This window comes from Varroa destructor, unplaced genomic scaffold, assembly GCF_002443255.2.
Source record: "Varroa destructor unplaced genomic scaffold, Vdes_3.0 BEIS01000001.1, whole genome shotgun sequence".
Lineage (NCBI taxonomy): Eukaryota > Metazoa > Arthropoda > Arachnida > Mesostigmata > Varroidae > Varroa > Varroa destructor.
The window spans coordinates 73,189,437-73,205,708 of NW_019211454.1; the positions used below are offsets into that span (position 1 = coordinate 73,189,437).

General features: G+C 41.2%; 1 protein-coding gene and 1 long non-coding RNA gene across 4 annotated transcripts; one reads left to right on the forward strand and one right to left on the reverse strand.

The window, feature by feature from the left end:
* Positions 1 to 1,004: 1,004 nt before the first annotated feature.
* On the forward strand, positions 1,005 to 4,905 carry LOC111242897 (uncharacterized). Its single transcript, XM_022787830.2, has 2 exons — positions 1,005 to 2,705; positions 3,352 to 4,905. Exon 1 carries the CDS (start codon positions 1,122 to 1,124, stop codon positions 2,580 to 2,582), a length of 1,461 nt encoding a protein of 486 aa, XP_022643565.1. The 5' UTR covers positions 1,005 to 1,121; the 3' UTR covers positions 2,583 to 2,705; positions 3,352 to 4,905.
* Positions 4,906 to 11,074: 6,169 nt separating this feature from the next.
* Positions 11,075 to 15,985, reverse strand: LOC147759076 (uncharacterized). Of its 3 annotated transcripts, none has more exons than XR_015318953.1 (3): positions 15,357 to 15,984; positions 13,373 to 13,463; positions 11,075 to 13,076 (listed from the first exon to the last, which is right to left on the reverse strand). It is a non-coding gene; the product is annotated as an uncharacterized LOC147759076 (long non-coding RNA). The 3 variants fall into 3 exon arrangements; XR_015318951.1 differs by having other exon boundaries at positions 11,076 to 13,076; positions 13,373 to 13,496; positions 15,357 to 15,983; XR_015318952.1 differs by lacking the exon at positions 13,373 to 13,463 and having other exon boundaries at positions 15,357 to 15,985.
* Between the last annotated feature and the right edge of the window lie 287 nt (positions 15,986 to 16,272).

Genomic DNA, 16,272 nt, shown 5'->3' on the forward strand with positions numbered 1-16,272 from the left:
GTATTTTGCTTTTTACATCAGACGAAACGATCACGCCATATAAACTATATTCCCAATCCTTAAAAATCTCTTTCGACCCAATGAAGAACGGAAAAGCATTACTCACTACCTTTGAAAGATATCCAGCAGAGTAAACCATCGTTCAAAGAAGGAATCAAAAAGCGATACATCATATAGATGTATCGCTTTTTGATTCAAGCGGCAAGGAGAAATATTTGCTGTGCTTCGCGGTGGGTGTGTGTGTGTGTGTTTGTGTACTTTAAAGGCTCTCGCCGTTTGGCTTGTCAGCAACATGTTACACGTTCTATCAGCCTGTTTATCTACTTATTGTAGCATGTAGATAGAAGCCGTTATGTGGACCACTCTTGGACTTCGTTTATAAACGCAGATTGTCGTGTTGCTGTCCTGGATGCCGTCGGCTCGACTGCCAACAGCATGCTTTACTGCGAGAAAGCTCCTTCAGTAAGTTGTTATTAATTAATCTATATGCGCGTCTGTATCTATACGTCCTCTATCGTGAGGCGCAAATGAGGCTGTGCGTGGGTGTGTGTATGTGTTTGTATTTGTACGAATAGAATGATTCATTGCCTGCCTGCCTGCCTGCCTGCCTGCCTGTCTGTCTGTCTGTCTGTCTGTCTGTCTGTCTGTCTGTCTGTCTGTCTGTCTGTCTGTCTGTCTGTTTGTCATGCTAAAGTGTCATCGTTTTGCCCTGCCGACGGTTTCTTTCCTTCTCTCCATTACCTTTGGACGTTATGTGTACGCAAGCAGGCTAGCAAGCGAACGCATGTCTCGTATCGTTTCATGCAGCCATCTTCTAGCCGTTGGGGAAGCCTCGTAAATGACGTCTTTGCGGTTTGTTGCTGAACTGCCTCTGCATAGGGCCCATGTCTAGTGGTTTTGTTGCTGCCGCTGTGTGCAGCGGCGGATGAGGCGGAGAGTGAGAAACGACATGACGTCGTGGACTCCCTAGTGGACGCCCTTTCCCGTTTCAGCCGACGCTGCCACTGCGATTGAACGAACTGGCCACACCGCCGTTCACGGCACAGCAAGATCATCAGGTCTTCAGTTACCGCAACCACCATATTGAATGGGAACTTGAGACGCAAACAAACTAACACACGATGGCGTTCCAACCGCAACTACATTACAAAAACGATGATCTCGTGCGACGAAAGCTTAACCCCGTGCCCAAAGCACTCCGATGGACCCTCAAGCAAGAGTGTATCGAGCAAGTAAAGCTGCATTTACTCCATTGGGCGCGAAGTGACCCAATTAGTGCACAAGCTCTGCCACCGTATAACTTGCGCAGCTGTCCAGCGACTCTGCTGCAGGACATACTAGTGTCAGTTCTGGAGGATGAAAGTAATTCTCAGCCACTCAAAAAGGTCGCTGAACAGTTACTGGTTGACGGCCTCGAGGAGTTTGATTTCAAGTGCATTAACGACATACCTTTTAATCAGCTGGGGCAAATTTTTGCACTGGTGAAACTCAACGGGAACAACTTCAAATGCATTCACTTGGTTGGCCTGTGGACGTACTCACCGGAAGCACCCGGTATGGTCCGAGATATCCTCCAGAGGTGTCCGAATCTAGAGCGATTAGTTCTTCAAGAAGCCCATTACGAAGAATTTTTGTACGTGGCTCAACGCTGCCCGAAACTAGTAAAGCTGGATGTGCTCCACCCATCACTAAGTATACTCGATTTCCATATGTTGCAGAATGTTGACGACCGAAAAAGGTTCCCTTTACGGGGCTCGCTCCGCAGCCTGGCCTTGCCGGCCTCGATCGACGGCGAAAGTCTTTTGGATTTGCTCAATTATTTTAGAGAGGTCGTAGACCTGACATGCGTTAATGTGGAAGGCCTAATGAACGCCGCCTCGGAAGCTAAAGGACACGCTTTGACGCGTTGTGCCGAGATGTTATCGCTCCGTGTGACGAACGTCATGGGCAAGAACAGTATTGAAACTCTAGTCAAAATGTTCCCCAACCTCCAGAGACTTTCGTTGAAATCTCAAAAAATTATGAATATCCAGCATTTATTGAAGCTGAAAAAGCTGACAGCCTTACGTCTGGAGAACAGTCAAGTTACACCATCATCATATACCGAAGATATTCTCCCACTGCTTAAGGTGATGGGCCATCGTCTGGTCCACTTGAGCCTTGTACACTTCGACGTCATCGAATTGCCTAAGACGCACTTGTTTTGTCCAAATCTACTTTCATTTGATCTACAACAGTTTGTTCTTCTTGGCTGTACCTCGGATAGGCTGCATTGGCTGCAGTTCGGAGGCACCGGGCGATCCTTTGAGAAACTGCGCACTCTGCACATGCGACCTCGGCAAGGCAAGTGCGTGCCTCAGGAAGCCTGCCTATTGCTACTAAAGTATTGTCGTCAACTTAGCTACCTTGAACTCCATGAGGCGTATGGGATGACGGATGCATTAGCCAGCGAACTCGTTCAACACAACGGTTTCAGTGAACTCATTCGAATCCGTTTGCGAGGAGGCCATAACCTGTCTCGTCTTGGTATAGAAACGTTACTCAGCCGGGCTACTCAACTAAAACACTGCCATATTCGATAAGGCGAGCCTCTAGTGCGAACAGCTATTGGTGCCGTATAGGAAAAGGTCTCAGATAAAAGCTTCGAGTGCTAAAGCATGGGATCGCCAATAATACAATCAAGCTGCTCGATTGATCAGTAATACGTTCGTAACATTAAGACACGCTAACATCTGCTCACTACACAGTATGGGTTACATTAAACAGATAAATTTAATAAACGAAAACGAAGTTTCTCTTATGGTTTGTGTACCACGGCCGTTGTACTTTATTCTGTGTAATTACTAATTTGTGACTTTTCACAGAATAAGCTATTGTTAGTTAGCAATATAAGTTAATTTTGGCCGCAATCGAAATCATAAATTAAGTAATATCACTTTGTAAATCTATCACCTTAAATATAGTTTGACCTAAGGCAGTGGACGGTACTTGCTAGGATTTAGCAATCCAATCTCATTGCGGCTAAGACTACAAATAGCTCGCTTCCTTCTCTAGTGGCAAAATATACAGACACCTAAATCACATAATAATATGATTTGCTTTTGAAGACTGAAAAATTATTTTCCCTTCAGTGAGGTTTTAGCAGTAACTGGCTAATTTTCATATTCCCGTACTATTGCAATATTTTTACATAATAGATTTTCTTATCAGCTAATTAGAGGCTATATTTAACAACAGACATTCGTGTGTTCAGGTGTTCAAAGTCACGGTCCGTTTAGTATATGCAGCAGTCATAGAATATCAGCAATGCAATCAAACATTAACCATATTTCTTTTACTATTATCTTATAGGTGGCTGGAAAATACTACGTTAACATGAAATCGTTATGGGAACAGGTGGACGTCAACATCCGGTTCCACAAGATACATTTCACGTCTTTCCCTTCTTCCTGCTTTCCGCGGAAATCTAATAGTTTTTTTTTCGAAATAAACTGGTTTGCAATAAAGGCCTAGGCCGAACCTTGTGAGGTTAGCCAGTATTTTCTATATCATCAAGAAGTTGGCCTCAAAACAGCACATCGCATACTGTGAAAGTGACAGCTGAAAGGTCCGAAAAGGTGTTACTTCATTACAAGGACGCTAAATTCTATGATAGAAAAAAATCTACGTAAGATGGGAAGCGGGATTGTTCCTTTCGTCGAACGATAGCCGAACGCAACGTACAATGTACCATCCTTGTTCATACTTCAAGCTGATATTTAGACGAAAGCATTACACTGACGCCTGATGACTATGCATTTCAGGAATTATCTTAAAATTGTCCTCAATCTTCAGCTTTCCTATAATAATAATATACCGCCTTCGCAAACTTAGCGACCCCTTTCTCTGAACGTGCTTCTGACAGTTTGCTCTTAAATCAATGAGCGATCCTAGCGAACGCTTTGTAATATAACGTTGGTGCGACACGTGCGTTCTATATCTTAGACCCCTAGTTAAATTCAGAACTACTTGGTATCTGTAAAACTGTGGGTCTGATATGCTATTCGGTTCGTGTCAATCGCCTTCGTCGTCTGATCGTGTTCGTAAACACGTTAAGATACGTCTTCTACTTATCAGTTATGTTGATTTTAGCTTTATTCGCTCAGCATCTGACAAGAGCCATTTATTGTATAACCGGTAGCACTGTGAGCGCAGCGACGGCTCAGCTTGCACAAAACTATTTTACAACACGTCAATCGTATCCTTATATACGTCAAATTCCTATAACGTTGCTACGTTTGCCCTTAGCGGCAAACATGCTTACCTATATACCTATCTTCCTTGCAGTGCTTAAAAACTCATCCACGTTTTAAAACGATAGCAGGTGAAGTTGCGACTACAAAGACTATCAATTGGTCTACAAAATAAATCCTGCATAGTGATACAGTATAAGCTTGGCCCCACTATACGACCATGTTTCGTAAAGCTTTCGGTTCTCGTAAAGAATCTACCGGAATAGCAATTGTTTCTTTATGGAAAGCGTTAACTTATGTAGAATTTCACGATGAAATAACTGCGCACAGCAAATCGTGTCCGCCAGAGAGAAATGAAAAAAAAAGACAATAGATAAATATTGGAAAAGCTGTCCGTTATCCAGACAGCTGTTTTATCCGTTGGTCAGCTCGACACGTTAATCGTATTGCCGCAAGGGAGAGTTAACGTTCTAAGTAATAAGTAGTTCGAATGGTTGCCGCCGAGATTGCTCGCTCCGTTTAGAAAGTAACGAAGACTTCATGGCCCAGATACGGTGCAGTATATTGTCAAAAAGCTATACCTACAAATCGCCTGTAAAAGAAGAGAAGTTATTTTGTACGGTACAATGTCGCCTGCAACAATAAAGAAAGCCTTTATTTAAGGCATAATTTATCGGTGTCCATGACCATATGGTATATTTATAATGATATGACTTTCTGTTACTAGGCTTGTAAACGATGTCACAATCAATTGAACGTCAGCTGGCTTTAATACGCTACGCGTAATTGTCCTGTAAACCTTCGAGTGGTAACACATAGGAGCGTTAGATACGATGAAGGAGGTAGTACTCTTTTTCGTTAAGCAAAACGGCGAAGATTTGTATTTTCAGGCGACCATACATTCGAAAAAGATCATTAGCCTTAGTTTACAGCCATGCAAACTAAAGTTACCTCCTGTCTTTTAGTATATCTTGAGCGAGCTTATACGGCAGACCTTGCCCTGAAGCTGAGAACTAACATATCGATATGGCTAATAGTAGACGTTCCATCGAATATCACAGAATAACACCCTCGTTTTTTGCGAACGGTCCTTCACTCGGAGTGCCTTAGGCCTTTTTGGCCTTGGACTTCTTCGGAGAGAAAACAACTAAGTCGTGCTTTAAAAGACTAAGTTGCATTTTCCAGCGTAGTTTTCCTCGCAGCTAGGTGGCAGTGCAGGCCTTTCATTACAAATGCGTCTTATAATCAAGTGATTTATTATCTTCGGGTCTCAAAATACAAGATCTTTTGTTAATATAATGGCCTATACAAAATAGTAGAAACAACAGGTCTCGAGCCATAAAAAGACAGCCCATCTTTTCTTCAGTGAAGCAGGCCTAAAGACTGAAAAGAGAATGCGGATGGGTCTTGAAAACCGCTTCTGCTTATGGTATAATGATGTGATTACAAAGTACACGATGAATTTTAAGACATTCAAGTTAAGCTCCTGCCATAAATAAGACAATACAGACGAATATATTCTACCTTGTCTCAGATAAGTTCGTTCAAAGGTCACCCATTAAATTACCGTTTCGACTGCGGCACCTAACTACTTGTAGAATTGTAGCATACTGTCCAGCTACGATCTGTGCATATTCGAGCTATGCACGTCATAAAAAAAGTACCTCTAACATTCAGCTACTGCTATCTCTTCCGCGGATTGTTAAAATTTCACTTCGTGATGATCTATTGCTTGGTCGATTCTAAAGTAAAACCTGCGGGGCGTTCATTACAGTTATGCTAGAACCTTGGTTACAGCCATGGAAACTGGGTGCGAAAAATAGACTTAAAGATAAGCGCTTATTACTAATTTTAAGGACCATTTATCACTTTGAAAATTTCTCAGTAGAGCAATGAAAGTCAGTTGTGGACCAATCTACAACACATTAACGATATGTTTGTTCTGTTGGATCTCCCAGAGGGCTCCAGTGGAACATTGGTCTTGTATCCAAAGCAGCAAAATTCGTTTGTACTTTGCCACTACATAAACTGGTATTATTGAATGCTTCAACTTCACACAAACCCTCAGCATGCCACAAAAACGTATAACTCACGTACGATATGCTAGTAATTTTATTCCGCCGAATTTCGATAGGTCGGACCTTAAACTAAAGTGCCCCTTCAAACAGATATATATTTTAATAACATGCCCCATGTTCAGTACGAAGTACAAATCGTGCTCGTTTGCATTCGTTACAAACAAAGTGCACGTAAAGGATGTTCTCTGTCAGACAGTAATTTATCCAGTAATGACCTAATAGCCATCGGATGCGCACTTATTGCGGGTAAATTAAATGGCAAATTAATAAAAAAAAAAAAATTCATTGCGTGCGTTCAGTTTCGTCCGTAAAAAAGGGGCAATGGGGGGGGGGGGGTAATGCTACCACTGTCCCGAATTGTTCGTACCGAAGAAAATTTTACGAGCATATACGAAAAGCAATACCGCATGTACCGCTTTAAAGCGGAGATCAAATATTGAGCGATAAAGTCACCAAACATATTGGAAGTCTTTGTAATGAATGAAAAAAAAAGAGCAAATTTTAGAAGCTGGCGACGAAACACGAGCATGAGCTAGTGTAACTTGAGGAGGTTCATTCTAGCTTATTTCCTGTTTAGCTATATGTATGTCTAGCTACGCCTGACACGTACGATAGGCTTGCTAATACTTCTGTGTATTTAAGATCTGCAACAAGTTTAATCTTCTGGCTTTTCCAGGTAAATGCGGCACAGACGTTCGTTGTCCATTTACGTCAGTTCAGACGGAAATCTCTCTGCGATAGTGCCGTCCATATGTTATTTTCATTCATTTTCTATAGTTACCATCTTAACAAAATGTTAATATCGAGATGGCCTCCTATAATGTATCGTTCGATATAACACACTGAGTGGCTACTCAGAACATGCGCTGTACTAGAAACGAACGTAAATTCCTATACTTAGGTAGCAAGCTGATCTATATAAGATCATTTTGTATGTATAAGACTACATAGGCAAAATAGCATTCAATTATGATTGGCCGCAACAAGCAGTAAGTTGAAAAACGTTGTGATGTACCTTTGACAAACTAAAGCATTGCCGATTTCTCCGTAAATCGCGAACTTCTATACACCATAGCAAGTACATGTATTCTGAAACGTTAAGCGGATGATCTATCAAAAAGATATAAATGAGATCGACCAACATCCTTCCCATCCTTTGAACAAGAGCGGTGGTTACGGCGATAACTAATTGCATCTGACAATCTCAACAGTTTAAACAATCAGTTACCTTATACTAGCGTTTTTTTTTAAAGCACAGAGCGGCGCAGTTACGCGGCGAACGATAGTTGGCACTAAAGAAACAACTTTTTCCCTTAAATTTTAAGTAGTAACACAAATTGTTTTTAAGCTGAATTTTTACTCCTACCCGACAATTTATTTTATGACGTTCTTTTAGGTTAGTTCAATTTTTTTTTTCACTGTTATGTTATAATAGGAACGTCAGACTTGTATTGCATGTTGGAGAATAGTACAGGATTAATTGGCCAAAAAGTCCTGCCCTGATAGTAGGCTTTATATGACAAATATGCTAAAAGGAGCAAAATGACTGGCAACAATCCTCTGAAATAATATTTTTACGTTGACGGTACCATATGCAACTATTCGGTAAGGCTGCGTCAATCGGACTACATACTGTTGAGAAAAAATGTAAAAACATTAGATTAATGATGTTATATTATTATATATATATATTAATGATATTGGGGTCCCACGTTTAGGCCGGAAGTCACATAAAAATATTTTCTAAAATAATGTCGAAACATTAAAACAAACTAAACAAAAGTTAGTCGGTGGTTTGATAGCAACTATGTACCTTAAAGTTAGATATGAAGAAACACTTAGCCAGTTATCAGTTGCTACGATACTGACGGATCGCAACTTTGAAGGCTAAGGCATATGGAGTATCCTGCATTAGAAAGTAGCGGGTCAGCCATTGGTACCAGCACTCGTCAATGTTATCTATCTATAGTGCTCTATCTTATCAAGGGCCACTTTGGGCGAAAGTGGAATAGCGCGTTTGCCGACGATACAAACTGAGCGCCGTTGTACAGCGAAAACAATGGGAGAAAATCGTATAAAATCGATGTTTGACAAGCCAAGCTAGAGCGCTTGACTCACACATATATAAGTTGTATGCTAATAAATGAAAGTACCGCAAACATCATTTTTTTTTTTTTTTTTTTTTTATAGTCATTTTGTTCATACGCAGATGGACTTTGTCCTCTCGATTCGCGCGACAGCCTGCGTTCAACTGTCTGCGAAGATGGCGCCACTGTAGCAGCAGACATAGAAAAATAACTGGATTGTAGTTTACTGGGAAGTATAATCTTAGGTTCGTCACGTATCACAGTCTTATTTGCGGTTCAGGTACACCTCTCCGAAATCTACATCGTTTGATCGTAGATAAAGCAGAATACTCATGCCATTTGTTGCTCTAGCGTCGGGTTATCACGGGCTAAGCGAATCCCTCTATGCGCTTCAAGCTGGAAAGTTATCGATGTTAAACTGTTATCAATTAACTGATTCAATCAGTCCATAATTAGACGCACACGATTTGAAGTCGTACAGCCTTTTCAGCACTGACCAGCACAACGAACGCTGCTACGTTCATTCTAGAGATCGTGTAAGATAGATGACAGGCTTATATCTGTTGCTGTAGTTGCCGCGCTATCTTTCAAACAGTGTTACTCGTATCAATGACTCAATGCGAATTTCAAAACTCGCCGCCTGTCAACAAAGCTGCATTTGAAATAATTCCGTATCCCCCGAAAAAAAAATAATGCTACAGTAAAAACAAACTATTCCGCTTAAATGTGTACGATTGTTAAATATGCTAATCAAATCAACGAATGAAATGAATAGATTAAACATAATATTACGGATTCCCGATACATCCCCTGCTATTTTTCGGAGTTCCCATACCGCAATTCAAATCCCACACACTCATCATCGTAGTCTCAATGCACATAAAGAAATGGCACGTTAACCTGTATATGCGCTGTTATAATGGCATATTCAGCGCCGAAGATCTATAAATGGCGTACTTCGATTGCGCAACCCGTGGTAAAAGGTGGAATGGGCGAATATGGTGTCTGACTCATAACGGCGTAGGCCAAAGTTTAATTTCTGCCTGACACCCAGTCACGTTTCTGACTAACTACGATTCTGACCGGCAACTCATTACGTAATCACGCTCGACCATCGGCGTTGAAAACGTCCAATTCTCTACCCGCAATAAATACAATTCAATAGCCATTATAGCGCAAGCAATAATAGGTGTAAGTGTCATTTTTTACGCAATGATGAGAGAATATGCTGCCGAAGCGTACCGTACCTATTTACCATGCCCACTGTTAATCACTATAAGAGCTGGTGCCCATAATGCGATTGCTGATATACCTACAAGCCGGCTGTACAAAAAAACAAAGGGTGGTTGAGTTTAACGATATATATATAAGTTAGCTACTTCAGTAGTCGTCGTCGTCGTCCGTAACGACTGTATTATAGTTTCACTCTAGAATATTTACGAACGTCTGGGCAGAGCTACATTTACCGTTGTGAAGTGGCCTTAGGGCATAGTGGAGCTTCTGCAGCGACACAGGAAATGATTATAAATTGAGTGAATCTGGAAATTGTTACAAATGCGAATAAAATGTCAGCATTTAACCGTCTGGTTGACTATAATGTTAACTTCACTGAATGAAGCTGAAGGTGATTTTATGAAGTTATATGCTTATGTTCGCTACCTTTTCATTTCCCCCCTTTCCCCTTCCTCATCTTGGGCAAAAAACAACTAACCAGCCAAACGAGGCTTGACACAAGCATAAAAACGCTAAGTTACTGCGCAGCGCTTTTGTTAAACTTGGCGATTTCCATTAACTCTTTTCCCACAAACCGATATTATTCCTTTGACCTTAGATAGATCAAAAGACAACATCTAAGAAACACCCCGCTGGCTATGTCAGTGCGTTCCACGATTTTCGCATCTGCGATTCGATAAGTAATTTTACAGTTCCAAGTAAAATTCAACTGAGTTCTTGAGCTTAGACTAAGTCTTTAAAGCTTGCTGGTTCTGCTAATTGTACAGTTTTATGAGAGCCAGCCAATTCACATTGTCATAGTTAATACAACTTACTAATTATACAAGTACGAACGAGTCTGAACTAATTTCATCATATACATTTCACCAACTGTTCCATGCGTAAAGCCAGCACCGTAGTCCTTAAAACTCGATTTTGAATTTTTGTTTACTTAAACTTAGCAAAATATCCCAGCGGCTCAGCAGGTTGTACGTCCGGAACGACTAACTCGTGTGAATTAACCTAATTATGTCGATACGTCAATCAGGAGCAGCACGAATGCATGTCCTGCCCTATCCTGAATGAAAAACGATGCTTTGTCTCTTCGATATCCTCTGCGCCAATATAACCGTTACTATCAATGATTTGATACTTGTTTCTATGATGGTTAAGCATTAACTTTCAACTTTAACTTCTATACATTGATGCTTTTTCATGCAGTGTATGTAACTTATTCGTTCGTTAGGAAAATGAATGCTGTCTTATCTCGAAACACGAGATAGAGATTCCTGCTACTCATTAGCTACGGAGAGACTCATTCACAATAGATTCGTCGCGATTGTTGTGTAGAGCTGGTCATATATGGATTGAGGCACTTACTCATCAATTTTCGTTGATGAGCCTTGAAAACTTGAGCTTATCACTTAAATACGAAACTATCCTAAAGATAGAAAAGGTCAATAATTTTTATTATTCTCTAGATAGTATTCTTTCCGTTGTTTAGGTAGACAGTAGGTAATTACTAGGTATGTCGTCATCAGAACATTAGCGATCTTTTTGCCATTTTTTTGACTAACAAACGGTTAACGACAGTGGATGCAGGACACGCAAACGACATATGCTACACGCCCAGTGTGTAATTAAATGAAAAGACAAACAATATCAAAAAAAAAAAACACCAACGTTACAAAAATCGTTTCGCTATCTTTCGTTAGCATAACCTGAAGCAATAACTCTAAATTCGTTTCATCTAAATGCTTGGTCCACCAAGCCATGTTGATATATTTCTGTAATAATAATAATAATATCTTAAAAACATTATATGCAAAGATGCGACATCGGAGCGATCATCACTCGGGGCATTTTCTCAAGGATACACAAAAAAAAAAAGCAACTAGTGCTTGACAAAATTTATCGGTAGAAACTGCTAACTAAAGTGACGTTAGGCGTTTTTACCAACTGCTAGCCCAACAAAATAAGGTTGTTTTAGTGGTAAATCAATACGCGTTTTATATACTCGACATATATAAGATGTTGTCAATCGACCAACATTGCAACATTGTGCTTAATATTAACGTCGAATAGAGATGCTGAAGACAGAGCATTTCGAGCGAGTAAAAGTTACCACCTAGAAAAACTGTGATCATATGCTTTAAAAAACGTTACCTATAGAAAAACTAGCCGGAAGGTTTGACTGATGCAAAATTTTATCGCATTCATTAGATCCGAAGATGATCCGAACTGACCCCCCGCCCCCCCATCACAAGCTTTTTTCCCTGTCGTTTGCCATGCTGCTCTATTTCTCCATGGTCATTGGCAATGCATTGAAGCAAACAGCCTTCTCTCTATCTGAAAAGCTTTCGAATCAATTATAACTGTATATGGCGGTAAAACTACACCGTGTGGTTAAAGGCATACGAATTAATAGCAGCGTATGAATTAGAAAAGCGCGCCGCTGCAATCGTTATCATGTCAAATGCCACGTTGACAAACATTGATACAGGGAAATATGTTTATAATTCAGTCATATTCATGTAATTCTGTAAACGTTCGATAAAGCGTTTTTCCTAATTTTTCAATAACATGTTTTTTTTCTAGATGGCGATTTCGAAAACGTACTCTTGTTCTAGAGACTTCGGTATGCCTATGTCACAATGCCATAGTTCAGTGCGGTTCTTCGCAGCGCAGCTTCCTACTTTAACGTTCCCGTACGATCTATTCATCGCCCACTTCGAGAATGGCTTCTTGTATGTCACTCGGTAGGGAACTACGCTCTTAGACAATTCATATTTAACGATATCTCATGCCCTCTTCGTACCGGCGCAATCATACGTAGTACAGACATTCTAGTAAATGTCCCCTGGAATGCCTAGCTTAAAATAGGTACAATATGCGAGTTAGAAAGGAACGTGCCTTAGCACGTATCTCCAGAGATGTTCTAAAACTCATTATTTGCATTGTAACAACAGAGAATATAAATTGTGGAAGTAAAAACATTTTAATCTTTTACCATTTAATCAGTTACCTATCAAGCAAGCTAAATTAAATTGTTTATCATTTCAAGTCAGCTTCCTCAAGGACACTGATGGCGCCGTCGAAAATTCTCCTGTCGCAGCGAAAGACGCTGATTAAACGGTTCTGAGGAAATGGGTGCGTCGTTCGAGTGAGGGCTGTTCCATCTTGTAGAAATGATTAATTGGTCAGTGTGTCCTTGATATAGAAAAGCATGGGTTGATTCTGCTGATAAGACAGACAGCGCGACCTATATAGTATGTTTCACGGTCGCTTGCGTCGGAAGCTTTTGTCATTTTCCTACATCGGCCAATACATCTACACAAATACAGGTGGTAATAGATCATGTACGTAACTTCGACAAAGTTGCAGATACAGCCATAGAGTGTCGCTCAACGCTGTCTAGTATAACGTTTCCTAGCAAGGCCTCTACGTGTTCCTGGTCAACCTGTGCACTGTAAAGAATCCAAAGGGTAAAAACTAGGAATTGTTCATCTAATGATTCCTCTTTTGGGGTAGATCCTAATGCACCAAAGAAATGCCCCGCCATTCTGCTAGTTTACCAATTCTGTCATTATTGAAGTTACTGCTGACAAAAGTTTATTAGCTGCGTAGCCTGGCTCTTTTACCTAACGCATTGCTTTCCTGCTCGATTGCCCTCCTGACCTTTTTTCTCCCGGAAACAAAATAGAATTGTTGCTTTTGTATCCATAAGTTGCAAGGTGGGCAAGCATCGATACTTGCAACTCACCACAAACTGTCTGGCTGTTGCGACATTATGAAGAGCTTCACTTGAAATTCCGTCGCGGCGCATTCAGTTCCGCTTACGATTCAGGCAAAATCTGGAAAGAGCAGATGGCGTGGCTGGGGCATCTCTGGGAAATAACCGATAGAGGTAAAGTGATCAGCGAGCCGTAGCATTGAGTTAATCAGGATTGCACAAACGAGTAAATTTTTTTCCAGCGTATCTAATTATACACAAAATAGTCATAATATTGATATCGGATTTTATTTTTATCGCTGCCCTATGTGCGAGGCGTTTGGCCTGCAAGCGAATAGTTCTCCAATAAATAGGTAGTGATTTTCCGAAAATTATACATTGCGTTAAAATATCCAGAGCAAATCTAGCGTGCTGCTGTTACGGATATTCCGTCAACTGTTAGCATAGCAACGTGCATCTGAGACAGTTTCGAAGGTAGCCCTCTCTTCATCTATAGATCTATGGTAAAATAAGCGCTGTGCTATAAACATAAATTTGCATTTTCGATACAAGTATATCTGATTCGTTTTAAAGGGGTCAAAACATAAACAAGAGGCGTTTTGGAGTAGGCTGCTCTATATTATGTATTACTCTAGCTTGGGAAGAAAGCCTGAATTGAGTCATGGTATAGTTTTATAGGTATTAGTTCTCGGTTAAATGCTAATGAAAATGGCTAAATGGCGTTCCTCGAGATTAGTGCAATTACCACTATAGTGTCTATCCAGTACAATGATAAAGCTTCCCTGGGTTTTAAGCCTATTTTGACGTAGTCTAAAACCAATATCTCAAGGACAAGGCTTTTGTTATTTTTATATTGCCAGTCTAGGTTTAGTAGAAACCAAAAACATTCGCTAAAGCGGAGTGTTTGAGCGGCACGCTCAGCTTATGGAGGGTGCCCTACATAAATTAAAATTAACCAGATATTGCGAAGTACTTTGGACCAGGAGAATTTTTAGCTAAAAGTAGGTAGACAATATCGTTGTTCCAAATACTTTATGTCCGTCTCTTACCAATTTAATTCCCCTTTTGCACAGTAGAGACCCACATTATAATCGGATTGCTAACTATTTTCGAAAGCAATAAACTAGATACCGTGAACATTTACGATCTAATTGTTTTGATACACGATTCTGCCCTACGTTTCTCTCTCGGCTTCTTTATCTATCCCGTTTTCTCTTCATAGAAAGTATTTTCCGATACAAGTAGTTGGGCCAGCGGCTGTGGCAATATCATCACCATAACTGCCGTGAATAGTTTTTGCGGGAACAAGATTCTTTCACCCCAGTAGCTAACACACCGCTATTTAGACTTCACATTGTAGGGGGGTGAGGCGCAGGTGCTGAATGGTCTTTTGTGCCCCCCCACTGAGCAAAGCGACACATTTTACGAAAAACGCTTTTTGTCGCGTTTCTAGCACAAAGCAGATCGACTGCACTTCGTCTCTCAACCCATGGCGACAGCGATGCTTTTTTTTTGTTGTATCCCCTTCCTACTGGCCCTTTGCCAGTCTAGTTTCTTTGTTTCACATCGTCCAAAGGATGTCCTAAGAGCAATGAGCTAAACTAAAACATATTCCCCTAGTTTTTCAGGCACTTGCACTCTCCTTCAGACTGAGTCAGTCTTCCTTGAAGCAGAGAATACTACCGTCCCTTTGCCACTATGGTGCTCCTTTTTGTTACATGTATATAGCCGATTGCAGGAGCTTACTGACGCCAACTCATATATATATATATATATATATATATATATATATATATACATATATATATATATGCGGTAAACGCCAAACAGTGCACTTGAGCCTTTTGCATAGGCAAGCCAGCTCCACACTCATAACATAACATAACACAGACCATCAGACCCACACACACTCATAGAAAGCGTACACCGTGACCACTAGTACAACTTTTAGCTACGTACTTCCACGATTATCTTAGAGCGACATACTCACTGTTTGAGAGTGTGGCATACCTACCTTTTATTCCTACCTCGACGGCTATACAATAATCAAAAGGGGACGGGGATCCACCTTGCGCGTGGCGAACCTCTGCGCCCGTCTGCTTAAGTCTCTTGCCGTCTTTGCTGGCAGCGCTGATGACAGTAGCGAAGGCCATCTAGAGGATGCAGGCATTTCGCTTTCGTTTAGCTAAGCCAGGCGAAAAGCAAGCACTAGACGGTTAGGAGAGTCGAAGGAGTCGATAGTCGGTAGCGGGATAGGAAGGCAAATTGTAAGCGCTGCGGCCGTATGGCCTAGGCAGTGAGAGAAAACGCGATTAGTTCCAGGCCAACACGAAACTGTGCGATGAGTATAGACGAAGCTGCGCTCCTACGAACTGGGCCTGTTAGGCCGTCAGATAGACGCGCTACCCCACGATGAAGAGAAATAGGGGGGAAGGTTTGCTCGGTTCGCGGTAGTTCATAGCGGCGCTGGTGGTGATGATGCCGAAGGAAAGCAGGTCTGCGATAATTCATGCGGAATTCAATAAAGAAAGGAAGAACACACGCGTGGCCAAACAGCTCCACCGCCCATATGGCTGCCGGTGAACTAGGTAGAGAGCGTGACTGTATAAGAGTCTGTCCGACATATTTCTTCTAACTCGGCTAGCAGCTTTTCTACTTAGATACGGTACTGCTGTTGCCACCCGAAGAGAGAAAGAAGTGAAACAGTATGTTATAATATCGAAAATAGCCCACGAGGCGCCCAGATACAGAAGCAATGGCAACTCGATGAGAACGGAAGGTATAATGGCTGGCGTTGGTATATTCGACTAATCTACAACAAGAGCATACGCACGAGCAGATTCACTTAAATGAAGCAATATCCTGCGAGCAACTGCCATGCGATTCACTCGTTTTTACCTTTTGTACTGAAAGGACGCGCTGCATTTTAG